Genomic DNA, 27,854 nt, shown 5'->3' with positions numbered 1-27,854 from the left:
TCACATTCATTTACAGTCAACCCTGCCCCGCTTACATAATGTGTCCTCTCCATAGGGACGATGGGTCTTCACGAAGGGCAGTAAACTGCGATGTGGTGTGGGAGCAAGGGAATTGTGGGGCATTCTAAAGCTACGGTCAGGTCCATAAATATTGGGACATCGACACAATTGTAACATTTTTGGCTCTGTACACCACCACAATGGATTTGGAATGAAACGAACAAAATGTGCTTTAAAGAGGATCTTTCACCGATTCTTACCCTATGAACTAACTATACAGACATGTAGAGCGGCGCCCGGGGATCTCACTGCACTTACTATTATCCCCGGGCGCCGCTCCGTTCTCTTGCTATGCCCTCTGGTATCTCCGTTCCCTAAGTTATGGTAGGCGGAGTCTGCCCTTGTTCTTCTGTAGCGCTGGCCAATCGCATTGCAGAGCTCACAGCCTGGGAGAAAATAACCTCCCAGGCTGTGAGCTCTGCGCTGCGATTGGCCAGCGCTAGAGCAGAACAAGGGCAGACTCCGCCTACCATAACTTAGGGACTGAAATCTCTGCCTACTATAACTTAATGAGCGGAGATACCGGAGGGCATAGCGGCAGTACGGAGCGGCGCCCGGGGATAATAGTAAGTGCAGTGAGATCCCCGGGCGCCGCTCCACATGTCTGTATAGTTAGTTCATAGGGTAAGAATCGGTGAAAGGTCCTCTTTAACTGCAGACTATCCGCTTAACAAGTGGGAGGCACATATGCAAACTGTTGTAATTCCTGCACCGTTCACCTGATTTGGAGGTAAATACCCTCAAATTAAAGCTGACAGTCTGCAGGTAAAGCATATCTTGTTTGTTTCATTTCAAATCCATTGTGGTGGCGTATAGAGCCAAAAATGTTAGAATCGTGTCGATATCCCAATATTTATGGACCTGACTGTAAGTACACTGAGAAGATAAACAGCCTCTTTAAGACATTCTGAAGACAATTTCCAGGGCCTTGGATGTTAGGTCGACTACCCCATGTTCTGCTGCTCGGCGTCTTACCTGGCCGCATCCAGGGGCAGTGCATACAAATGGTTTGTCATCACTCATATTCTACAGGTCCTCGGGATTACCTGTGAGAGACAGAGATGTATTATAAGCACATATGATGACCCACAGTTTTATTTATTCATAAAAACTAGGGGGGAAAAAAAATAACTTTTTGCACTGTATACATTACAACTTCTTCATTCAGATTTACTTCTGGCTCCTGAATGTGGGAGATTACAATGTGATTATTCTTGCCAAGGGGGTGGGGGTAAGAAAACGACATATACTGTAAAGTGCAGCGGAATATGTTGGTGCTATATAATGCTAATCATTATTACATACGTTTGCTGAACTTGCTGTATACTATACTTCTGCCATCTGGTTCAGACCACAATTATACCTCCAAAAGGTTCTGTAGTCCGCATAAAATAATTCTGGAGCTTCCTTTCTCAGAACCATGTATTGTGCCGTTGCTCTGTTTTTCCTCCTGGAACTGTGGCTATAAATTGATAACTAGGTGTTACCATTTCCCTAACGAATATGATTCAATCCTGTGTCCTCTGTTACTGTCCAGTTAGTGTTGGCAATGTGAGAATGTGTAGATGGGCACCCTGTTGAAAAGGGGAATGGTAACATCCAGTTGACAATTTATTTAAACATTTCCAGCAGGAATAACAGAGGAATATTACAAACAGAAGTCTAAGAAAAGATGTTCCAAAGGAGTTATTTTATGAGGAATACAAGTAGTTTCTAAAACAGACGAGTCAGAAGAAGAGACAGGTCCTTGTTTGTCGCTTATCTTACCTAACAATATCTGATACGTTTTAAAACTATTACCCAAGGACAGAAGTTGGAAATCTGCTAAAAGAAGTGTCTTTGCAACAGTTCTTTTCCCTCTTATGCATGTAAAATATAAAAAAAAAGCAGTTTCACGATTTGGCTTTACTTAAATATTTGTGTCTACAACTCCTAAGCTGACTTAGGGTATATTCACAGACGGCAGATTTGTTGCAGAAATGTCTTTGACTGAAAATAAGTCTCATTCATCTGATTGGTGTTGTCAAGCACAAGGATTTCTATAAGCCCTATTCATATAAATGGAATAGCTGTAGACATTTCTGTAGCAAATCTGCTGCATGTAGAAAAAAATATACCCTTGTGTGTCTCCACGGTAACAGACTACAAAGAGACCCTGTGTAGTCTGATCATGCAGTCAATTTCTCTCCTATCTGTGCACTAATTACCTGCCAGAGACACAAACCCATAGGGTGTTTTTTAATCAAGGCTATTTGCAACGTTCCTTTTTTTAAAATTTCAGACGAAGTGAAGCACTTTTTGGTTGCAAAGATGCTATTTTCCAATCACGTTGATCTATCATGTCTCAAAAGCATTTCAGAGTAGAATCTTGGTTGACTTTTTTAATAGTACATAAAAAAAAAAAAATATATATATATATATATATATATATCAATAATACAATAGGTCATGCTACAGCTGTCCATTTAGGATATGAACGCATCACAAAACCAAACTCAGAAATTAAGACCATGGATCTCTCCAGATATTTGCTTCACTGCTGAGGATTCCTCTATTCTGTTTTCACAGCCCATTACAAGGAAGGCACATAGGGCGTCCGGTCTTAATAAGCCTTATACCTGGCAGAGGATCCGCCGGAGTCATGAAGAGGCGCCGGCCACTCCATAACTTCATCTAATCCACCACCGCTTCTAAATGTAAGACAGCTTCCTTGATTTCTTACATTTAGGCTCCATTCACACATCCGCAATTCCGTCCTGCATTTTGCGGAACTGAATTGCAGACCCATTCATTTCTATCGGGCCGAACGACGTGCGGCCCCGATCCGGAAATGCGGACCCGGACTTCCGGGTCTGCATTTCAGCTCCCGAAAAAAATAGAACATGCCCTATTCTTGTCCGCAATTGTGGACAAGAATAGGCATATTCTATTAGTGCCGGCAATGTGCGGTCCGCAAAATGCAGAACGCACATTGCCGGTGTCCGTGTTTTGCGGATTTGAAAAACACACACGGATGTGTGAACGAACCCTTAGACCATTTTCGACGCTATAATTTAGGCGTATTTCTGTTTAATAAATGACCCCCATAATACTTAGGGCTAATATTTTTTTTTATCAGATAATTTTTATTAACGATTTTCCATTTATACAAAAATAAACATGGAATATCATCAGCGGATACAATAATGAGTATAAGTAATCTATTTGGACCTGCAGAAATTTATCTAGACATTTTCCAGAAGTAGAAGTACAAGTTACATGTCAAGGCCCATTCATCCATATTTAATATTAACAGTAACTACCCCACCCTTAAACCATCCCAACCACCACCCTGGCGATGAAACGGGTACAGCAACCACAATAAAGGTATATTGTATTGGAACACCAACAAACTCTTGATACACTAAGTATGGGCTTCATGTCCAACCGCATCAAGACAGTGTTACCTATCCACCTCCACGCCGGGTCTACACACCTATTCTCCATTCTACATTGTGGGATTCATATTAGGAAGTCCTGCATCTACACCGATCTCTGCGACCCTGCTTCCCGAAAAAAGTACCACAATGGACCTACAGTACAGACCAAAAGTTTGGACACACCTTCTCATTCAAAGAGTTTTCTTTATTTTCATGACTATGAAAATTGTAGATTCACACCGAAGGCATCAAAACTATGAATTAACACATGTGGAATTATATACATAACAAACAAGTGTGAAACAACTGAAAATATGTCATATTCTAGGTTTTTTAAAGTAGCCACCTTTTGCTTTAATTACTGCTTTGCACACTCTTGGCATTCTCTTGATGAGCTTCAAGAGGTAGTCCCCTGAAATGGTTTTCACTTCACAGGTGTGCCCTGTCAGGTTTAATAAGTGGGATTTCTTGCCTTATAAATGGGGTTGGGACCATCAGTTGCGTTGAGGAGAAGTCAGGTGGATACACAGCTGATAGTCCTACTGAATAGACTGTTAGAATTGGTATTATGGCAAGAAAAAAACAGCTAAGTAAAGAAAAACGAGTGGCCATCATTACTCTAAGAAATGAAGGTCAGTCAGTCAGCTGAAAAATTGGGAAAACTTTGAAAGTAAGGGCTATTTGACCATGAAGGAGAGTGATGGGGTGCTGCGCCAGATGACCTGGCCTCCACAGTCACCGGACCTGAACCCAATCGAGATGGTTTGGGGTGAGCTGGACCGCAAAGTGAAGGCAAAAGGGCCAACAAGTGCTAAGCATATCTGGGAACTCCTTCAAGACTGTTGGAAGACCATTTCAGGGGACTACCTCTTGAAGCTCATCAAGAGAATGCCAAGAGTGTGCAAAGCAGTAATCAAAGCAAGGTGGCTACTTTGAAGAACCTAGAATATGACATATTTTCAGTTGTTTCACACTTGTTTGTTATGTATATAATTCCACATGTGTTAATTCATAGTTTTGATGCCTTCATAGTCATGAAAATAAAGAAAACTCTTTGAATGAGAAGGTGTGTCCAAACTTTTGGTCTGTACTGTACATTCAACCCATTTGTCCCATATTTTGTTAAACATAGCCTTGCCTTTTAAGATAAACACCCTTTTCTAGGCGAAGGATCTCGGTCATTCTGTTCAAAAATTCAGCCCTAGTTGGGGCTTGGGGTCTAAGCCAGTGTTTAGCTATTAATTTACTGGCCTGAAAGAGCAAGCGCTGCACTCTGGTGCGTGAGTGTCGGTTTTGAATGTCCAATATTCCCAGTACACATGTCCTTGGCCCGGGCGAAACCGAAACCAGATAGGCGTCTTTGATATCTGACCAGAAGTTTCCAAGCCCCGCACGCTCCCAGAACATGTGCAGCAAGGATGCAGGACTAACTCCACATCTAGGGCATGAAGCATCATTCCTAACACCAATTTTAAACAGAAATGCCGGAGTTCTATATACCCGGTGGACAAGAAACAACTGGGACATACGGTGGCCCTCACATAATGATAACTGAGGCGTCAAGGCTATAACCGCCTTCCATTGGCCTTCTGATATTGGGCCAACCTCTCCTTCCCACCTTCGCTTGACCACTAATGTATCTTGTTTCACAGATTTCACAAACAAGCTCCTATATATGGATGACATTAAGCCACTGGAGGAGTCACTTGTGAGAATCTGCTGGAACAGTGGGACTGTTGTGCATGTAAGCGATATAGATTTTGCCTGAGCCTGGAATGCGTGCCGTAGCTGCAAGAATTGGTAAAAGGCCGTATGAGGCAGGGCAAAGTTGTCCCTGAGCTGTTCAAATGATTTGAACGCCCCATCTCTCTGCAGCTGATACAGAAATTTCACGCCTTTCCGTTCCCAGGGCGAAAACCCTTCTAAGCGAAATATCTCAGGCAGCAGGGGATTTTTCCACAGGGGAGTGACTGTCCATTCACACGTCCGTATGTGTTTTGTGGATCCGCAAAACACGGACACTTGCAATGTGCGTTCCGCAATTGCGGACAAGAATAGGACATGTTCTATTTTTTTGCGGAACGGAAGTGCACATTCCGGCCCCATTGAAAATGAATGGGTCCGCACCTGTTCCGCAAAATTGCAGAACGGATGCAGACCCATTTTGCAGACGTGTGAATGGACCCTAAATCCCTGCACAGACAGCAAATCCCAACACTTATGCCAAATCTTGTGTATTCGAGTAAGTGTAGGGTGTCTCCCCAACTTATCAGAGAGGCCACTTTGTTCCAATAGGACCACCGGTGAGTCATCTTCTATAATGTGTGCTATTAGCCGGGCAGATGCGATATCCCCTGGGGTTCTCCCCCACCCCCTCAGCTGTTGGTCCATAAATATTGGGACATCGACACAATTCTAAAATTTTTGGCTCTATACACCACTGTAATGGATTTGAAATGAAACGTACAAGATGTGCTTTAACTGCAGACTGTCAGCTTTAATTTGAGGGTATTTACATCCAAATCAGGTGAACGGTGTAGGAATTACAACAGTTTGCATATGTGCCTCCCACTTGTTCAGGAACCAAAAGTAATGGGACAGAATAATAATCATAAATCAAACTTTTACTTTTTAATACTTGGTTGCCAATCCTTTGCAGTCAATTACAGCCTGAAGTCTGGAACGCATAGTCATCACCAGACGCTGGGTTTCATCCCTGGTGATGCTCTGCCAGGCCTCTACTGCAACTGTCTTCAGTTCCTGCTTTTTCTTGGGACATTTTCCCTTCAGTTTTGCCTTCAGCAAGTGAAATGCATGCTCAATCGGATTCAGGTCAAGTGATTGACTTGGCCATTACATAACATTCCACTTCTTTCCCTTAAAAAACTCTTTGGTTGCTTTTGCAGTAAGCTTTGGGTCATTGTCCATCTGAACTGTGAAGTGCCGTCCAATGAGTTCTGAAGCATTTGGCTGAATATGAGCAGATAATATTGCCTGAAACACTTCAGAATTCATCCTGCTGCTTTTGTCAGCAGTCACATCATCAATAAATACAAGAGAACCAGTTCCATTGGCAGCCATACATGCCCACGCCATGACACTACCACCACCATGCTTCACTGATGAGGTGGTATGCATAGGATCATGAGCAGTTCCTTTCCTTCTCCATACTCTTTTCTTCCCATCACTCTGGTACAAGTTGATCTTGGTCTCATCTGTCCATAGGATGTTGTTCCAGAACTGTGAAGGCTTTTTTAGATGTGGTTTGGCAAACTCTAATCTGGCCTTCCTGTTTTTGAGGCTCACCAATGGTTTACATCTTGTGGTGAACCCTCTGTATTCACTCTGGTGAAGTCTTCTCTTGATTGTTGACTTTGACACACATACACCTACCTCCTGGAGAGTGTTCTTGATCTGGCCAACTGTTGTAAAGGGTGTTTTCTTCACCAGGGAAATAATTCTTCGGTCATCCACCACAGTTGTTTTCCGTGGTCTTCCGGGTCTTTTGGTGTTGCTGAGCTCACCGGTGCGTTCCTTCTTTTTAGGAATGTCCCAAATAGTTGTTTTGGTCACGCGTAATATTTTTGCTATCTCTCTGATGGGTTTGTTTTGTTTTTGTAGCCTAATGATGGCTTTCTTCACTGATAGTGACAGCATTTTGGATATCATCTTGAGAGTTGACAGCAACAGATTCCAAATGCAAATAGCAGACTGGAAATGAACTCCAGACCTTTTATCTGCTCATTGTAATTGGGATAATGAGGGAATAACACACACCTGGCCATGGAACAGCGGAGAAGCCAATTGTCCCATTACTTTTGGTCCCTTAACAAGTGGGAGGCACTTATGCAAACTGTTGTAATTCCTACACCGTTCACCTGATTTGGGTGTAAATACCCTCAAATTAAAGCTGACAGTCTGCAGTTAAAGCACATCTTGTTTGTTTCATTTTAAATCCATTGTGGTGGTGTATAGAGCCAAAAATGTTAGAATTGTGTCGGTGTCCCAATATTTATGGACCTGGCTGTATTATATAGCCATGGATTGGGAATGGATAGACCGCCTTCTTTTTTTCCTCTCTGTAAAATATCCAGCCGGATCCTGGCTCATTTTCTACGCCAGATCAAGCTTCTAAACATTATATCTATCCTGAAAAAAAATTGTTGTGGAATCCAGACAGGGAAATTTTGCAAGACATACAAAAGCTTTGGCATGAGAATAATTTTAAGGAGATTGCTCCTACCTATCTTAGACATTGGTAGTTTGCACCACGCATTGATTTTTTCACCTATTTTATTCAGAAGCGACTCTGTATTGTTTTTCACGTAGTGCCTAATGTTTGTTGAGACCACAATTCCCAAGTACTTAAATTTGTGGACAACCTGCAGCTGAATGTATAAAAGGGAGAAATCAACAGGGGTCTGATCCAGTGGACACAGAATGTACTTGCCCCAATTAATGCGAAGACCAGACCTGTCTCCGAAATCCCGTATAAGAGACATGATAGGGCCCAGCGACTGCTTCGCATTTCCCACATATATGAGCATGTCATCTGCGTAAAGAGACTACCTTTCCTTTTTGGCTCCCATAGGGAAACCCACAATTTTTTCCCAGGATCGGAGTAAACATGCAAGCGGTTCAATCGCAATGGCGAATAAAAGAGGGGATAACGGGCACCCCTGACGTGTGCCTCTGCCAAACCCAAATACCTCCGATGTACCACCATTAGCTTTAATGCTAGCTCTGGGACCGCGGTATAGTAGTTGAACCCAAGATATATATGTGTTTCCAAAGCCCATGACTTGTAATACTTCCCAGAGATAGTTCCATTCCACACTATCAAAGGCTTTGGCCGCATCCAGACATAGTATGGCCCGATCTCCCACCGATTCTGCCCTCCTATGGATATTAAGAAATAGCCTCCTAAGGTTTATCGAGGTGGATTTGTCAGGCATGAATCCTGCCTAATCATTATGGATGAGAGTCGAGATAACAGCCTGTAGCCTATTTGCTAGGACCTTTGCCAATATCTTAAAGGGAACCTGTCATCAACTTTATGCTGACCGTACTGAGAGCAGTATAAAATAATGACAGAAATGCTGATGTCAGCGGTGTGTGACTCATGAGCTAAAAGTAAGTGGTTGCCGAGAACCAGCATCATAATCATTGCAGCCCAGGGCTTGAAAAGAGTCAGATCTACCTGAGAAGAGTCCTGGTTATTCCTAATCTCCTGCTCTCCCCGCCCATCTGCTGATAACTGGCAGTTCTCTCCTAGAGAGAAACCGAGAAAACTAGGTAGAAGTCTGTCAGCCATCAGCAGGTGGCAGGAGAGCAGGAATAACCAGGACTCTTCTCAGGTAGATTTGACTCTTTTCAAGGCGTGTGCTGGAATGATTGTGATGTTGGTTCTCAGCAACCACTTACTTTTAGCTCATGAGTCACACAGCGCTGAAATCAGCATTTCTGTCACTACTTTATGCTGCCCTCAGTGCGGTCAGCATAAAGTTGACGACAGGTTCCCTTTAACATCGGAGTTTAATAGGGCGATTGGTTTATACGAATCAGGGAGGGGAGGGTCTTTCCCAGACGTTGGTAGTACAACCACCACTGCCTCCTTCATTGAAGCTGGCAGTTCCCCATTTTGAAAGGCATCAATAAAGACAGATAGTAGTTGTGGTAATAATAGTTTGGTATATTTTTTATAACACTCCGCTGGTAAACCATCCATCCCGGGAGCCTTTTCATTCGGGAGTGATTTAAGCGCCGAATCTAGTTCGGTTACTGTCAGGGGTTGGTCTAGATAGGCTGCATTTCCCAGCGTCAGTCGTGGCCAGAGAACCATCAGTTCCCCGTATGGACAGAATTTTTGATGGGCCATCCTGTGCCCTGACGACCCTGGCCAATAGTCTGCCAGAGCTTTCTCCAGCCTCAAAATATTTTTGTTTAAGAAAGAAACGTTAACGATCCGCATTACGGAGTAGATGTTCCTTTAAATCTGTCTGCGCCTTCACAAATGACGCCTCATGTTCCTGCGAGGGATGTACAACAAATCTCTTTTCCGATTCCCTGACTAGGTCCTGAAGCTGTTTTTGAATTTCCCTGGTTTTTGTTTTATGGCGGCTAATCTGCTGAATGTATAAACCACGGATGAATGCTTTACATGCATCCCACACTACTCCCACAGATGCCGATCCTATATTATTAGTGAAAAACTCCCTAATCTCCTCTATAATGCCCTCCCCCCCATCCACCAGCTGCATCCAAAAAGGGTTGTCTCCACGCACCGACCCCAAAAGATTTCCCCACCCCCAGCTGAAGAACTACATGTATAGGGGAGTGGTCAGATAGGTGTCTTGGCAAATATGTGACGTCTGCTACTAGAGACATCATATCTGGGGATCCCACAGTGAAATCAATTCTAGATAATGAGCGGTGAGAGCTAGAAAAGCATGAGAACTCGCGCCCATTCGGATTACTAACCCGCCAGATATCATGTAGGTCTAGTTCCCGTAATACAGTGGCAAAGTTAGTTTCTCTATCCATACTCGACCCTCCCATCCTATCCATCTTTGCAGAAGGACATGTATTAAAGTCACCTATTATTAAAATGGGACATATAGACAGCTCCTCAACAAAGACCATGATCTCTTTCAACACTAGACTGCTATAAGGAGGAGGGATATATACTGCTACTAGGACAAAGGTGATGTGGTGACAAGTACAGTGCAAGCACACACATCTCCCTATAGGGTCTATACGAGATGAGTGACATATAAAAGGCATAGATCTGTGCCCTAGGACACTCACTCCCCTGGGATGCGTGAAGAGTGTGGAGTGCTAAGAGCGACCCAGCCATGGTTTCTGTAATAAATGAGTAGTAGTGGAAACCAGGTGCGTCTCTGATAGACAAATCACTGCAGGCTGATATTGTTGTAACGCTAAAAATATCGCAGCTCGCTTTGTTGAGTCTCCTAATCCCCCTACATTCCACCCCACTATTTTAATTTTATCAGCCATAATCCCCACATTGGTACATACGGTCAGAAGAACCATCCTGGGGGCTCTGGTGTTCCCTCCGCCATCTACCCCAATCAGGGGCGTCGTTAGGTCAAAACATTTGGGGCTTGACAAGTGCCCCGAATGTTATACTGGCAGGGCCGGCCGCTCTGACTCTCCTGCGCTACTCTACACCGGCCCCGCTGCTCACAGGACAGGAGGATACATTTATAAACTGCAATCCTAATCCGTACCCTGCAGTAACTGAACTTTAAATCAGCGTTCATCTCATTACTATCTTACACACTCAGCTCCGGAAACATGCAGTGCAGGCGGCGCTCGCTCACTGACGTCACGCGCCTGCTCCTCCCACTGAAAGGGGTTAATAACTACTGTGAAGTCGCCCCCCCCAGGCAATGGGGGCGTGGCTTCATGGGGTGGGGGCGTGATACAGCGGGCTTGTGCCCCAGATGTTTTCAGGCCCTAGCAACGCCCCTGACCCCAATCCCAAATTTGTATTGTGCCCATCTCATCGCCAATCCCACCCGATTGCAAACCACTTAATAACATCATAAAAAACTAATATTCAGTTGTCAGGAGCATATACCAGACAGTTAGCAGCCTAACAAATACATTTAGGGCAAAAATATTTCCTGTAGTCGGACTCCTGCCTATTAACAAAACTTTCAAATACATAATGTGAAGAAATAAAGGCAGTAAGTATTAGTACTCCTCCGACCTGCTTCCTGAAGAATACAGTCTGCATCCAGCTGCTCCCCTAATATTCTAAGGCCTATATCTTCTACATTTCTATAATGTATAAACTCCTATCAGAATAGAACAAGAGCAAAGGAGAGGACACAGAGGTAGTATATTATACTCATCGGACACGATCCTTGACCCTCATAGGATCCATTACAGTTCCTGGAACTTGTAGAAAGTGCGTTCATTGGCCTCCAACCCTTGCGCCGCATCCATCGGTGTGTCAAATATGCAGGTTTCTCCATGCGCCACCACGCGGAGCTTGGCTGGGTATAAAATAGAATAGGGGATTTTTAGGTCCCGAAGACGGCGTTTCACATCCTGGAACTTTACTCTTTTGCGCTGAACCTCAGCAGAAAAATCTGGAAAGATAGAAACTTTATTTCCGTTGATTAAAAGTTCAGGATGATTTCTGGCTTTTTTGAGAATGATGTCTTTATCCCTAAAGTGTAGCAATCTCATTAAGACTGGATGAGGGGGGGCCCCGGTGGTGGAGCACGGAAATGCACCCTGTGTGCTCTTTCAATGGCAAACAGTCCTTGCCAAATTTAAGGGTTAGCCAATCTTCAAAAAAAATGCCACTGGGTCAGTCCCTTCTGCTTTTTTGGGGACCCCAATCAATCTGAGGTTGATTCTCCTTGTATCAGTTTTAGACATCAGTAGTGTCACATTATGTATAATTCTGCCGAGATCCCTTTTCCCAGGGGGCAATTGATCCTCAATGGTGCTCACTCTATCTTCGACCTCTTTGATCCTCTCAGTGACCTGCCTAAGATCTTGCCTGACGAGGGAGACATTTTCTTGCAAGCTGCCCATGTGTGTAGTGAGAATAGCCAGTGAACTGCTGTACAGTTGCAAAGATATCTTTAATTGTGGGTTCTACTCCATCAGTAGGAAAGTGGTCAAGCTTCATAGGATTCTCTGTCGCACAGGGAAGAGCCTGTTGATCTATGGCCTTTTCCCTCCGTGATTGCTAAGCCACCAATCTTGGGGACCTGAGGCGCACAGTCTGCGCTCTCAGAGGGGTTTATGGATGTTTCCCCACACAGTTGGTAGGGGCGCCTGATACATTTGGAGGGGGCACTGAGGATGAGCGGGGGAATTTGCCCAGACGGGCCGCAACCTCCGCGGCTCTCGCCTCCGATGCGGCGCCATCTTGCCTCGGCGGTGCAGGAATCCCGGGCATCTCTCTGCTCCTTTTCTTTCTTGCCCGCGCGCTTCATGTTGGCGCAGGCGAGGTCTGCACACGGAGGGGAGTATTCCGAGGGCCAGCTAGCAATATAGCAGGAAGATGGAGACGGGAGCCTCTCAGTATTGCGTCCTCTTACATGCCCGACCAGGCCACACCTGGGCTCATTTTCTATGCTCAATATCTCAGGGTGGTCATATGCAAACTACCAGATGGTGTTTGCGTGAATGAGCCTAAATTCCTCTTACATAATGTGGTTTTTACCTCCCTCCCTCTTTTACATAGTAATGGAGAAAGAAGAAATCTATTAATGGATGGTAGAAGAAATCCGCTCAAGGTCTCCCTGTGTAATGGTGCAGAACCCCAAGCAACCAGACAGAGGTTAAACAATAGTGGATTTATTAAATAAACGGCAGTACAGTCCAAACCAGTAAGCACATACAGGTAACCAGCCCGAATAATGACCTGTGCAGGGAAACACCAAGGGGACAGCCAGTGACCAGGCCACAGTTCATATGCGCAGTATTAGTCCGTGTAACGTGGTACCTAGGGATGAGACGTCAGGGTTTCCAGGGTCCGATCCAAGGTCATACACGAGACAAACTGTTCGGCAAAGATGAGGTATCCAGAGGCAGTCTCTAGAGATAAATCGAGGAAGGCAGAGGTCATGCACAGGTAAGTCTGGAGAATATGAACCGCAACATACACCCGGGTTGTCAAAACAACAGTGGGCACTGACCGGCCAGGGAGATCACCCTTTAAGTACCTGCTAGCCAATCACAAAGTGCCATGTGTCTATTCCTCATAGGTCACATAATGATCCTAATCCCTGACACTTGTGCAGCCTAGACTGGTCCTTAGTCACTTAACCCATGCCTGCCCTCTAATCTACTAGAATTTACGTACAGGTATTTTCCTCGCCAGCGGCCGCGTATCCTTTTGCGAACCTCCTCTCGAGCGTGCACGCAGACGCTCAAGCGGCCCAGCATGAATACACGGTTGCGTCGGCACGGACGCCGGAACGGAAACCGCAGGCGATACCGGAGACAGGACCGGACGCTGCATGCCGCCACCAGTCCGGTCAATCTGCCTTCGAGACCCCGGCGGTCTTCCCCTCCGGGCGACCATGCGGACGCACTACCGCGTCTGCCCGCAAAGGAGTCGGAACCGAAGATTCCCCAGGCACATGTGTGACCTGTCCCGCTACTCCAACGGGGTCCCCCGCAGGCCGAGCCCCACGAGGACCCCAGTGGATCGTGGAACGGGAGAGTGTCTTACACCCTGGATCTGTTTCCATATTTGGTGACATAACCGGAAGTGGAACCGATCCCTATAACACTCCAGACAATGGCTTTTCACATACACATTGATTACTTCTCAACAGGCAGAAATGTCCTGGGAAAGACCCAGCGTTGGCTTAGGGTAGGTTCAAACTTGCGTTAAATGGATCTGGAAGACAACAGCCTGTCTGAATTCACCAAATCCAGCCTAGCCAAATACTGCCATTCACCGCTGGACCCTATTGGATATAATGGTCTGAAATGCCAGCTTTTTGGCCTTACAAAAAAACGTCCATGCAGCATTTTTTGTACGGCCAAAAAGCGCCCAGATTCCCACCGCATCCCATTATAGTTAATGGGGTCCGATGGTGAATAGCAGTATCTGGCTAAGGGTCCATTCACACGTCCGTAAGTGTTTTATGGATCCCCAAGACACAGACATCGGCAATGTGTGTTCCGCATTTCGCGGCCCGCACATCACCGGTACTATATTAGAAAATGCCTTTTCTTGTCCGCAGTTGCGGACAAGAATAGGACATGTTCTATTTTTTTCGGGAACGGAATTGCGGATCCGGAAGTGCGGAGGCGGACAGCACATAGTGTGATGTCCGCATTCGTTTTGGCCCCATTAAAAATAAATGGGTCCGCACCCTTGTGGAACGGATCCAGACCATTCATACAGACGTGTGAATGAGGCCTCGTTTTTTTTTCCCCGTTTATGGGCCGTTTTTTGCATTCCGTATACGGAACCATTTATTTAAATGGTTCTGCAAAAAAAAAAAATGTACTCCATATGCATTCCGTTTCCGTATTTCCGTTCCGTTGAAAGATAGAACATGTCCTATTATTGCCCGCAAATCACGTTCCGTGGCTCCATTCAAGTCAATGGGTCCGCCAAAAAAAAAAAAAAACACATGCGGAATTGCATCCATATGTCTTCCGTATCCGTTCTGTTTTTGCGGAAACATCTATTGAAAATGTTATGTCCAGCCCAATTTTTTCTATGTAATTACTGTATACTGTATATGCCATACGGAAAAACGTAACGGAAAAACAGAACAGAAACACAACGGAAACAAAAAACAGAACAATGGATCTGTAAAAAAACGCACCGCAAAACACTGAAAAAGCCATACGGTCATGTGAAAGAGGCCTAAGGCTCCAGTCACACGTTCGCAATTCTGTTCCGCATTTTGCGGAAACGGATTTGCGGACCCATTCATTTCTATGGGGCTGCACGATGTGCTGCCCAGGCCCGCAATTCCGTTCCCGAAAAAAAAAAAAGAAAAGAACATGTCCTATTCTTGTCCGCAATTGCGGACAAGATTAGACATTTTCTATTAAGTGCCGGCGATGTGCGGTCCGCAAAATGCGGAACGCACATTGCCGGTGTCCGTGTTTTGCGGATTCGCAAAACACCTACGGATGTGTGAATGGACCCTTAGGCGGATCTAGTGAACTCCGGTAGGCTGTTCTCTGCCGGAACAGCAGGTCGGATCTGTTTAACGCAAGTGAGAAGTTACCTTAAGGCTGGTTTCACATGAGCGAGTTCAATGCGTTGAACTGGCAGCGTGTGCCTGCTAGAGCTCCCGTCCTGACCTGCGTCACACTTATAGGATCGCATAGCATTATACTGATTTACGATGCTATGTAACCCTTAAATTCCTGGAATGTATTCTATAACACTGACATAATGCTACGAGTGCCATGTAGGTCAGGACGGGAGTTCTCGCAGGCACATGCATTGCACTGGCTCGTGTAAAACCAGCCTAAGGGCTCATGCACACAATTTTCTTTTCTTGTCCATTCCGTTTTTTTTTGCAGACAGTATGCAGAACCATTCATTTCATTTCCGCAAAAGAAGTTACTCCGTGTGCATTCTTTTTCCGTATGTCCACATGTCCGTTCCACAACAAAATTGAACGTGTCCTATTATTGTAGGACAGGGATAGGACTGTTCTATTAGAGGCCAGCCGTTCTGTTCCGCAAAATACGGAATGCACACGTATGTTTTGTGGATCCGTTTTTTGAGGACCACAAAATACATACGGTTGTGTGCATGAACCCTAACAGAAGAGTCCACCAGATCTGGACAAAATGTGCAAATGAAATATGCAAATAGCCACAGAACCCAGGAGCCTGGAAAGCGGAGAAGGTGACGAAGAAAAGAACGCGCTGCAGAGAACAATGCTGTCTCTTTTTTAATCTTTTATTGTTTTGCAGATTTTTGGATCGGGAGAGAACAGCAAAGCGGAGTCTCTGTTCACATCTTGTGTTGGGCCTATGAGGTACATGTCAGGAGGATCTCCCAACGTACGGTAAGGCTGTGCCATATCCCACAAGAAGGCATACAATAGGATACCTCGCTCATACATACACTACGTGGTGTATTTTTATTTTTTTACTGTATCCCTCAGCATAGGACAGCATAGTCTTCCTATACAACGAAGGCGTGTTGATACATACCAGCCCGGCATATGCCACGGGGACCTAGAGACACGTCACAGGTATAAGTTGGAGAATACTGTAACTTGTACAAAAATGAGAAGTGAGCCGAGCCCGACAACTTCCACATCATTCGGAAAATGCAAATGTGATCGCACACTACATCCAGCACTCTGCCCTGCCTCTATGCTGGATGAGACATTGGTGTACATTTTGGCCAAAGCGTAATAAGCCACTCACCGCGTCAAGGTCGTCTCATTTGAGTGGTCCCTAACACTTGTGGTCCCTATGTGGCTGTCATGGCCCATAAACAGGTAGGAACAAGTGTTAGGGACCACTCAAATGAGACGACCTTGACGCGGTGAGTGGCTTATTACACTTTGGCCAAAATGTACACCAATGCCTCATCCAGCATAGAGGCAGGGCAGAGTGCTGGATGTAGTGTGCGATCACATTTGCACTTTCCGTTTGTATATGTATTTCGCCATAGTGATATGCACCTACATACGGGTTGTGCGGACTCAACCCCCCACATTTTAACTTCCACATCATTGCCTGACAACTTCCACATCATTGCCTAATATGAATAAAGCCCCGAAGTACAGCCAGCAGCGTCTACTGCTCCCCGAACACTTACCATTACTGACTGCATTGCTTCATTTTCTTTTTGTAACCTTCAAGCTCATTTTGCTCTGTGTGTAACTGGTTGCTAGCTGTGTCAGTCTGAGATAAACCGGCTTTCAAACCTGGTCCCTTAACCGCAGGACTGTGCATGATGGTTGACACACAAAGCTCCTATAGGCCCACGGCATAGAGTTCAATGGACGCCAAGCCTGGGGAAATGGGCTAGAAATCAGTGGGGAGCAAAGTGTTGGGCCCTGCACCACAACCAGGAGGTGTGAACGCAGTATAACCCCCAGTAATCACAGCAGGATCAACACCTACTAAACAGAAAAAACTTATCAACTGTGGCCACAGTGTATATACAGTATACCATCCGCAGTGCCCCATCCTCTACAGTGTATATACAGTATACCATCCGCAGTCCCCTATCCTCCACAGTGTATATACAGTATACCATCCGCAGTGCCCCATCCTCCACAGTGTATATACAGTATACCATCCGCAGTGCCCCATCCTCCACAGTGTATATACAGTATACCATCCGCAGTGCCCCATCCTCCACAGTGTATATACAGTATACCATCCGCGGTGCCCCATCCCCCACAGTGTATATACAGTATACCATCCGCAGTGCCCCATCCTCCACAGTGTATATACAGTATACCATCCGCAGTGCCCCATCCTCCACAGTGTATATACAGTATACCATCCGCAGTGCCCCATCCTCCACAGTGTATATACAGTATACCATCCGCAATGCCCCATCCCCCACAGTGTATATACAGTATACCATCCGCAATGCCCCATCCCCCACAGTGTATATACAGTATACCATCCGCAGTGCCCCATCCTCCACAGTGTATATACAGTATACCATCCGCAGTGCCCCATCCTCCACAGTGTATATACAGTATACCATCCGCAGTGCCCCATCCTCCACAGTGTATATACAGTATACCATCCGCAGTGCCCCATCCTCCACAGTGTATATACAGTATACCATCCGCGGTGCCCCATCCCCCACAGTGTATATACAGTATACCATCCGCAGTGCCCCATCCTCCACAGTGTATATACAGTATACCATCCGCAGTGCCCCATCCTCTACAGTGTATATACAGTATACCATCCGCAGTGCCCCATCCTCCACAGTGTATATACAGTATACCATCCGCAATGCCCCATCCCCCACAGTGTATATACAGTATACCATCCGCAGTGCCCCATCCTCCACAGTGTATATACAGTATACCATCCGCAGTGCCCCATCCTCCACAGTGTATATACAGTATACCATCCGCAGTGCCCCATCCTCCACAGTGTATATACAGTATACCATCCGCAGTGCCCCATCCTCCACAGTGTATATACAGTATACCATCCGCGGTGCCCCATCCTCCACAGTGTATATACAGTATACCATCCGCAGTGCCCCATCCTCCACAGTGTATATACAGTATACCATCCGCAGTGCCCCATCCTCCACAGTGTATATACAGTATACCATCCGCAGTGCCCCATCCTCCACAGTGTATATACAGTATATCATCCGCAGTGCCCCATCCTCCACAGTGTATATACAGTATACCATCCGCAGTGCCCCATCCTCCACAGTGTATATACAGTATACACTCCGCAGTGCCTCATCCTCCACAGTGTATATACAGTATACCATCCGCGGTGCCCCATCCCCCACAGTGTATATACAGTATACCATCCGCAGTGCCCCATCCTCCACAGTGTATATACAGTATACCATCCGCAGTGCCCCATCCTCCACAGTGTATATACAGTATACCATCCGCAGTGCCCCATCCTCCACAGTGTATATACAGTATACCATCCGCGGTGCCCCATCCTCCACAGTGTATATACAGTATACCATCCGCAGTGCCCATCCTCCACAGTGTATATACAGTATACCATCCGCAGTGCCCCATCCTCCACAGTGTATATACAGTATATCATCCGCAGTGCCCCATCCTCCACAGTGTATATACAGTATATCATCCGCAGTGCCCCATCCTCCACAGTGTATATACAGTATATTAGCTGCAGTGCCCCATCCTCCACAGTGTATATACAGTATATCATCCGCAGTGCCCCATCCTCCACAGTGTATATACAGTATATTAGCTGCAGTGCCCCATCCTCCACAGTGTATATACAGTATACCATCCGCGGTGCCCCATCCCCCACAGTGTATATACAGTATACCATCCGCAGTGCCCCATCCTCCACAGTGTATATACAGTATACCATCCGCAGTGCCCCATCCTCTACAGTGTATATACAGTATACCATCCGCAGTGCCCCATCCTCCACAGTGTATATACAGTATACCATCCGCAATGCCCCATCCCCCACAGTGTATATACAGTATACCATCCGCAGTGCCCCATCCTCCACAGTGTATATACAGTATACCATCCGCAGTGCCCCATCCTCCACAGTGTATATACAGTATACCATCCGCAGTGCCCCATCCTCCACAGTGTATATACAGTATACCATCCGCAGTGCCCCATCCTCCACAGTGTATATACAGTATACCATCCGCGGTGCCCCATCCCCCACAGTGTATATACAGTATACCATCCGCAGTGCCCCATCCTCCACAGTGTATATACAGTATACCATCCGCAGTGCCCCATCCTCCACAGTGTATATACAGTATACCATCCGCAGTGCCCCATCCTCCACAGTGTATATACAGTATACCATCCGCAGTGCCCCATCCTCCACAGTGTATATACAGTATACCATCCGCGGTGCCCCATCCTCCACAGTGTATATACAGTATACCATCCGCAGTGCCCCATCCTCCACAGTGTATATACAGTATACCATCCGCAGTGCCCCATCCTCCACAGTGTATATACAGTATACCATCCGCAGTGCCCCATCCTCCACAGTGTATATACAGTATATCATCCGCAGTGCCCCATCCTGCACAGTGTATATACAGTATACCATCCGCAGTGCCCCATCCTCCACAGTGTATATACAGTATACACTCCGCAGTGCCTCATCCTCCACAGTGTATATACAGTATACCATCCGCGGTGCCCCATCCCCCACAGTGTATATACAGTATACCATCCGCAGTGCCCCATCCTCCACAGTGTATATACAGTATACCATCCGCAGTGCCCCATCCTCCACAGTGTATATACAGTATACCATCCGCAGTGCCCCATCCTCCACAGTGTATATACAGTATACCATCCGCGGTGCCCCATCCTCCACAGTGTATATACAGTATACCATCCGCAGTGCCCATCCTCCACAGTGTATATACAGTATACCATCCGCAGTGCCCCATCCTCCACAGTGTATATACAGTATATCATCCGCAGTGCCCCATCCTCCACAGTGTATATACAGTATATCATCCGCAGTGCCCCATCCTCCACAGTGTATATACAGTATATTAGCTGCAGTGCCCCATCCTCCACAGTGTATATACAGTATATCATCCGCAGTGCCCCATCCTCCACAGTGTATATACAGTATATTAGCTGCAGTGCCCCATCCTCCACAGTGTATATACAGTATATTAGCTGCAATGCCCCATCCTCCACAGTGTATACACAGTATACCATCCGCAATGCCCCATCCTCCACAGTGTATATACAGTATATTACCTGCAGTGCCCCATCCTCCACAGTGTATATACAGTATACCATCCGCAGTGCCCCATCCTCCACAGTGTATATACAGTATACCATCCGCAGTGCCCCATCCTCTACAGTGTATATACAGTATACCATCCGCAGTGCCCCATCCTCCACAGTGTATATACAGTATATTATCTGCAGTGCCCCATCCTCCACAGTGTATATACAGTATATCATCCGCAGTGCCCCATCCTCCACAGTGTATATACAGTATACCATCCGCAGTGCCCCATCCTCCAGAGAGTATATACAGTATATAAGCTGCAGTGCCCCATCCTCCACAGTGTATATACAGTATATTATCTGCAGTGCCCCATCCTCCACAGTGTATATACAGTATACCATCCGCAGTGCCCCATCCTCCACAGAGTATATACAGTATACCATCCGCGGTGCCCCATCCTCCACAGTGTATATACAGTATATCAGCTGCAGTGCCCCATCCTCCACAGTGTATATACAGTATACCATCCGCAGTGCCCCATCCTCCACAGTGTATATACAGTATACCATCCGCAGTGCCCCATCCTCCACAGTGTATGTACAGTATATCAGCTGCAGTGCCCCATCCTCCACAGTGTATATACAGTATATTATCTGCAGTGCCCCATCCTCCACAGTGTATATACAGTATATCATCCGCAGTGCCCCATCCTCCACAGTGTATATACAGTATACCATCCGCAGTGCCCCATCCTCCACAGAGTATATACAGTATATAAGCTGCAGTGCCCCATCCTCCACAGTGTATATACAGTATATTATCTGCAGTGCCCCATCCTCCACAGTGTATATACAGTATACCATCCGCAGTGCCCCATCCTCCACAGAGTATATACAGTATACCATCCGCGGTGCCCCATCCTCCACAGAGTATATACAGTATATAAGCTGCAGTGCCCCATACTCCACAGTGTATATACAGAATATTATCTGCAGTGCCCCATCCTCCACAGAGTATATACAGTATACCATCCGCAGTGCCCCATCCTCCACAGAGTATATACAGTATACCATCCGCAGTGCCCCATCCTCCACAGAGTATATACAGTATATCATCCGCAGTGCCCCATCCTCCACAGTGTATATACAGTATATCATCCGCAGTGCCCCATCCTCCACAGTGTATATACAGTATATCAGCTGCAGTGCCCCATCCTCCAAAGCACTGATTCCATCCATTCCCAACAATAGTCACCTCTGTTTCCCCCTCTCCCCATTAGTAATAGCAGTGTTCTCCCTCTTTCCCCAGTAGTCACAGCAGTGCCCCTCTGCTATACTAAAGCTGTGTCAATCTTTTACCACCTCAGTGGTCACAGTGGTGCGCCTTCTCAACCTGCAAGTAAATCCCAAGTGCTGTCACTAAGAGGTTTGACCCATTCATTTTGAAATCTATAGGGTACAGTATTACATGGTGCAGTCTTCCCATCCCACGGCTGTGATGTGGCCGTCTTGCAGCCGATTACCGCACGGCCTTATAAGACAAAGCAGGATCAAATTAACTAATTATTGTTTATTCAGTCTTCATTATGAAAGAGGATTTAAAGGCTCCTGATGTTGATGACCTATCCTCAGGTCATGAGGGTCCGACACCCTGCATCCCCACAAATAACCTGTTCCCTGCAGCCTCTGTTGTCGAAATTAGTTCTTGAATGGAGCAGGAAGCATAGCTCTGTTCAAAGTGTAGGCCATGCCAGGTACTGCAGCTTAGTTACCACTGAAGTGAATGGGAGATCACCTGCAGTAACCCAGCACGGCCACTACAGTTTGGATGGCGCTGTGCTTCCTGCTTCATTCACAGCGCTAGTTCCAGCACCGGGGGCTGCAGGGAACAGCTGATTGTAGGGGTGTGCGGTGTCGGACCCTCACCAATCAGATATTTGAGACCTGTCCTGAGGCTAGGTCATCAATATAAGGAGCCTAATGAAGTCCTAATTAGTTCATTTGATCCCACTCTGGCTGAAACAGAAGAGCGGTACTCAGCCGCAAGGTGCCCACATCGCAGCCGTGGCATGTGGCTGTACCTAGGGTTGTTGCGGGTATCGAAATTTTGATACCCAATCAATACTTTTGTCCCGGTATCAGTTCGGCACCGGGATTTGCCTTTAACCGATACTAGGCTGCGCTACTGCTGTCAGCGCGCGCCATGTTCCCTCAGCAGCAGTCTCTCTCTCCCTCCCCCTGTGCCACTGCTGCCAATGAGGAAAGAGGGGCGGAGGAGGGCCAGGCGCACTGCGCTACCAATGAAAATTAACGTCTAAAACAGATACAGGAGGCGGGTGCGGCGGCAGAATCACATAGCCTGCACCCAACCTCTGTGACAGGGAGCTGGGTGCCGCACCTGAGGGGTTAATGTTATATACAAGGACATTTCTGATTGCTTTCACATTAACAGAAGTGATGACTAATCTTTTCTTAAGGCTACAAGACTACCAGCCATCTACAAGGCTACAAGACTACAAGCCATCTACAAGGCTACAAGACTACCAGCCATCTACAAGGCTACAAGACTACCAGACATCTACAAGGCTACAATACTACCAGTCATCTACAAGGCTACAATACTACCAGTCATCTACAAGGCTACAAGACTTCCAGTCATCTACAAGGCTACCAGTCATCTACAAGGCTACAAGACTTCCAGTCATCTACAAGGCTACAAGACTACCAGCCATCTACAAGGCTACCAGTCATCTACAAGGCTACAAGACTTCCAGTCATCTACAAGGCTACCAGTCATCTACAAGGCTACAAGACTAACAGTCATCTACGAGGCTACAATACTACCAGTCATCTACAAGGCTACAATACTACCAGTCATCTACAAGGCTACAAAACTACCAGCCATCTACAACCTACCAGTCATCTACAAGGCTACAAGACTACCAGTCATCTACAAGGCTACAAGACTACCAGCCATCTACAAGGCTACAAGACTACCAGTCATCTACAAGGCTACAATACTACCAGTCATCTACAAGAATACAAGACTACCAGCCATCTACAAGGCTACCAGTCATCTACAAGGCTACAAGACTACCAGTCATCTACAAGCCTACAATACTACCAGTCATCTACAAGGCTACAATACTACCAGTCATATACAAGGCTACAATACTACCAGTCATCTACAAGGCTACAAGACTACCAGCCATCAACAAGGCTACAAGACTACCAGCCATCTACAAGGCTACAAGACTACCAGCCATCTACAAGGCTACAAGACTACCAGTCATCTACAAGGCTACAAGACTACCAGCCATCTACAAGGCTACAAGACTACCAGTCATCTACAAGGCTACAAGACTACCAGCCATCTACAAGGCTACAAGACTACCAGCCATCTACAAGGCTACAAGACTACCAGTCATCTACAAGAATACAAGACTACCAGCCATCTACAAGGCTACCAGTCATCTACAAGGCTACAAGACTACCAGTCATCTACAAGCCTACAATACTACCAGTCATCTACAAGGCTACAATACTACCAGTCATATACAAGGCTACAATACTACCAGTCATCTACAAGGCTACAAGACTACCAGCCATCAACAAGGCTACAAGACTACCAGACATCTACAAGGCTACAATACTACCAGTCATCTACAAGGCTACAATACTACCAGTCATCTACAAGGCTACAAGACTTCCAGTCATCTACAAGGCTACCAGTCATCTACAAGGCTACAAGACTTCCAGTCATCTACAAGGCTACAAGACTACCAGCCATCTACAAGGCTACCAGTCATCTACAAGGCTACAAGACTTCCAGTCATCTACAAGGCTACCAGTCATCTACAAGGCTACAAGACTAACAGTCATCTACGAGGCTACAATACTACCAGTCATCTACAAGGCTACAATACTACCAGTCATCTACAAGGCTACAAAACTACCAGCCATCTACAACCTACCAGTCATCTACAAGGCTACAAGACTACCAGTCATCTACAAGGCTACAAGACTACCAGCCATCTACAAGGCTACAAGACTACCAGTCATCTACAAGGCTACAATACTACCAGTCATCTACAAGAATACAAGACTACCAGCCATCTACAAGGCTACCAGTCATCTACAAGGCTACAAGACTACCAGTCATCTACAAGCCTACAATACTACCAGTCATCTACAAGGCTACAATACTACCAGTCATATACAAGGCTACAATACTACCAGTCATCTACAAGGCTACAAGACTACCAGCCATCAACAAGGCTACAAGACTACCAGCCATCTACAAGGCTACAAGACTACCAGCCATCTACAAGGCTACAAGACTACCAGTCATCTACAAGGCTACAAGACTACCAGCCATCTACAAGGCTACAAGACTACCAGTCATCTACAAGGCTACAAGACTACCAGCCATCTACAAGGCTACAAGACTACCAGCCATCTACAAGGCTACAAGACTACCAGTCATCTACAAGAATACAAGACTACCAGCCATCTACAAGGCTACCAGTCATCTACAAGGCTACAAGACTACCAGTCATCTACAAGCCTACAATACTACCAGTCATCTACAAGGCTACAATACTACCAGTCATATACAAGGCTACAATACTACCAGTCATCTACAAGGCTACAAGACTACCAGCCATCAACAAGGCTACAAGACTACCAGCCATCTACAAGGCTACAAGACTACCAGCCATCTACAAGGCTACAAGACTTTCAGTCATCTACAAGGCTACAAGACTACCAGCCATCTACAAGGCTACAAGACTACCAGCCATCTACAAGGCTACAATACTTCCAGTCATCTACAAGGCTACAAGACTACCAGTCATCTACAAGGCTACAAGACTACCAGCCATCTACAAGGCTACAAGACTACCAGTCATCTACAAGGCTACAAGACTACCAGCCATCTACAAGGCTACAAGACTTTCAGTCATCTACAAGGCTACAAGACTACCAGCCACCTACAAGGCTACAAGGCTACCAGCCATCTACAAGGCTACAAGACTAACAGTCATCTACGAGGCTACAATACTACCAGTCATCTACAAGGCTACAATACTACCAGTCATCTACAAGGCTACAAAACTACCAGCCATCTACAACCTACCAGTCATCTACAAGGCTACAAGACTACCAGTCATCTACAAGGCTACAAGACTACCAGCCATCTACAAGGCTACAAGACTACCAGTCATCTACAAGGCTACAATACTACCAGTCATCTACAAGAATACAAGACTACCAGCCATCTACAAGGCTACCAGTCATCTACAAGGCTACAAGACTACCAGTCATCTACAAGCCTACAATACTACCAGTCACCTACAAGGCTACAATACTACCAGTCATATACAAGGCTACAATACTACCAGTCATCTACAAGGCTACAAGACTACCAGCCATCAACAAGGCTACAAGACTACCAGCCATCTACAAGGCTACAAGACTACCAGCCATCTACAAGGCTACAAGACTTTCAGTCATCTACAAGGCTACAAGACTACCAGCCATCTACAAGGCTACAATACTTCCAGTCATCTACAAGGCTACAAGACTACCAGTCATCTACAAGGCTACAAGACTACCAGCCATCTACAAGGCTACAAGACTTTCAGTCATCTACAAGGCTACAAGACTACCAGCCACCTACAAGGCTACAAGACTTTCAGTCATCTACAAGGCTACAAGACTACCAGCCACCTACAAGGCTACCAGCCATCTACAAGGCTACAAGACTACCAGTCATCTACAAGGCTACAAGACTACCAGTCATCTACAAGGCTACAAGACTACCAGTGATCTACAAGGCTACAAGACTACCAGTCATCTACAAGGCTACAAGACTACCAGCCATCTACAAGGCTACAAGACTACCAGTCATCTACAAGGCTACAAGACTACCAGCCATCTACAAGGCTACAAGACTACCAGTCATCTACAAGGCTACAAGACTACCAGCCATCTACAAGGCTACAAGACTACCAGTCATCTACAAGGCTACAAGACTACCAGCCATCTACAAGGCTACAAGACTACCAGCCATCTACAAGGCTACAATACTACCAGTCATCTACAAGAAAACAAGACTACCAGCCATCTACAAGGCTACCAGCCATCTACAAGGCTACAAGACTACCAGTCATCTACAAGGCTACAAGACTACCAGCCATCTACAAGGCTACAAGACTACCAGCCATCTACAAGGCGGTGCAGGAGTCTACTAAGCCGCGTTCACACAGAATACATTTGTTGCAAATCAGTAAAAATAACGCAAGTTGACATTTTAGGGAAATTAGACTTATCCCTAGGAAAGCCCATTACAGGCTGTGACAATTGTAAAATTCGACGACCCCTTTAAAGTAACTCCAGGCTGCACTCAGGTTTTGCTTATAAAGGGAGTTTCTCCAAACACAAGCCGTGCAAACACCTGAGCGCGACCCACAGCAATTCAGCGCCATAAAGCCGCAATAGTGGCAGCTGCCGGGTACTAGTATAACCGCCGATAGGTAAATATTTGCAGGGAGGAGCATAATACAAGCTTTTATTCAGCTACGTAGATTACAGATCTTATCATCACACACACAAATTAAAGGGGTTATCCAGGACTTAGATATTGATGGCCTATCCTCTAGATCCGAAGTCAATTAGCTCAAAACTTTATTTTAATGCTGTATGGAGATTCATCGTCGTACAGCATTGAAATGTATGGGCTCCGGCAGACTTTGGTGAATAACTTCGGCAAAACTTCGAAACCAAGTTTTAAAATGGTTTTCAATTTGAAAAATCTAATCTCGAAGTCATTCACCTAAGTCTCGCGAGACTTCGGTCAAAACAATAAATTTGCCTCGCCGGAGCCCATACATTTTTATGCTATACAGAGACAGATCTCCGTACAGCATTAAAGCGAAGTTTTGAGCGAAGCGACTTCGGATGTAGGATCTGAAGCTCGCTTCGCTCATCCCTAGATAAAAGGCTCAGGGAACCGGGAGATGGACCCCCATTGATCTGATATAGGCCAATAATATCTAAGTATGTGACTTTAACGATCGTTATCCGCCATCATCAGACAGGTTGTCACTGTCCAGAACACAAAATAGAGGAGATTTATCAAAAATTGATGCAAAGGAAAAATGGAGCAGTTGCCCAGATCAGCCAATCAGGTTAATGCTTATATTTTCTGCTTGGTTGCTATGGGCAACGCCTCCACACAATCCGTCGGCGATTTCATAGGTCAGGGATCAGCAACCTCCGGCACTTCAGCTGCTGTGAAACTACAACTCCCAGCATGCACTCTTTTTCATCTGTTCTTGTAATAAATAAAAAGGAGGATTCGGGGAGTTGTAGTTTCAGGACAGCTGGAGCGCTGGAGGTTGCCGATCCCCGTATGTCACACATCATCATTTTGCTATAGTGGGAGTGATCTTCC

General features: G+C 45.9%; 1 protein-coding gene across 3 annotated transcripts in view; it reads right to left on the bottom strand.

Moving 5' to 3' along the window:
• The window catches only part of ATF2 (activating transcription factor 2), a 96,119-nt gene that overhangs the window by 66,706 nt on the left and 1,559 nt on the right, over positions 1–27,854 (bottom strand). For all 3 annotated transcript variants that reach the window (XM_040439626.1, XM_040439627.1, XM_040439628.1), the window contains exon 2: positions 1,036–1,106. In XM_040439626.1, the coding sequence (XP_040295560.1) occupies positions 1,036–1,083 (48 nt within the window). In that variant the 5' untranslated portion in view covers positions 1,084–1,106. The remainder of the gene's footprint in view (positions 1–1,035; positions 1,107–27,854) is intronic.

The sequence above is a fragment of the Bufo bufo genome, chromosome 7, assembly GCF_905171765.1.
Source record: "Bufo bufo chromosome 7, aBufBuf1.1, whole genome shotgun sequence".
Lineage (NCBI taxonomy): Eukaryota > Metazoa > Chordata > Amphibia > Anura > Bufonidae > Bufo > Bufo bufo.
Note: the sequence above shows the minus strand (reverse complement) of the source record. Positions and strands in the feature narration are given on the sequence as shown.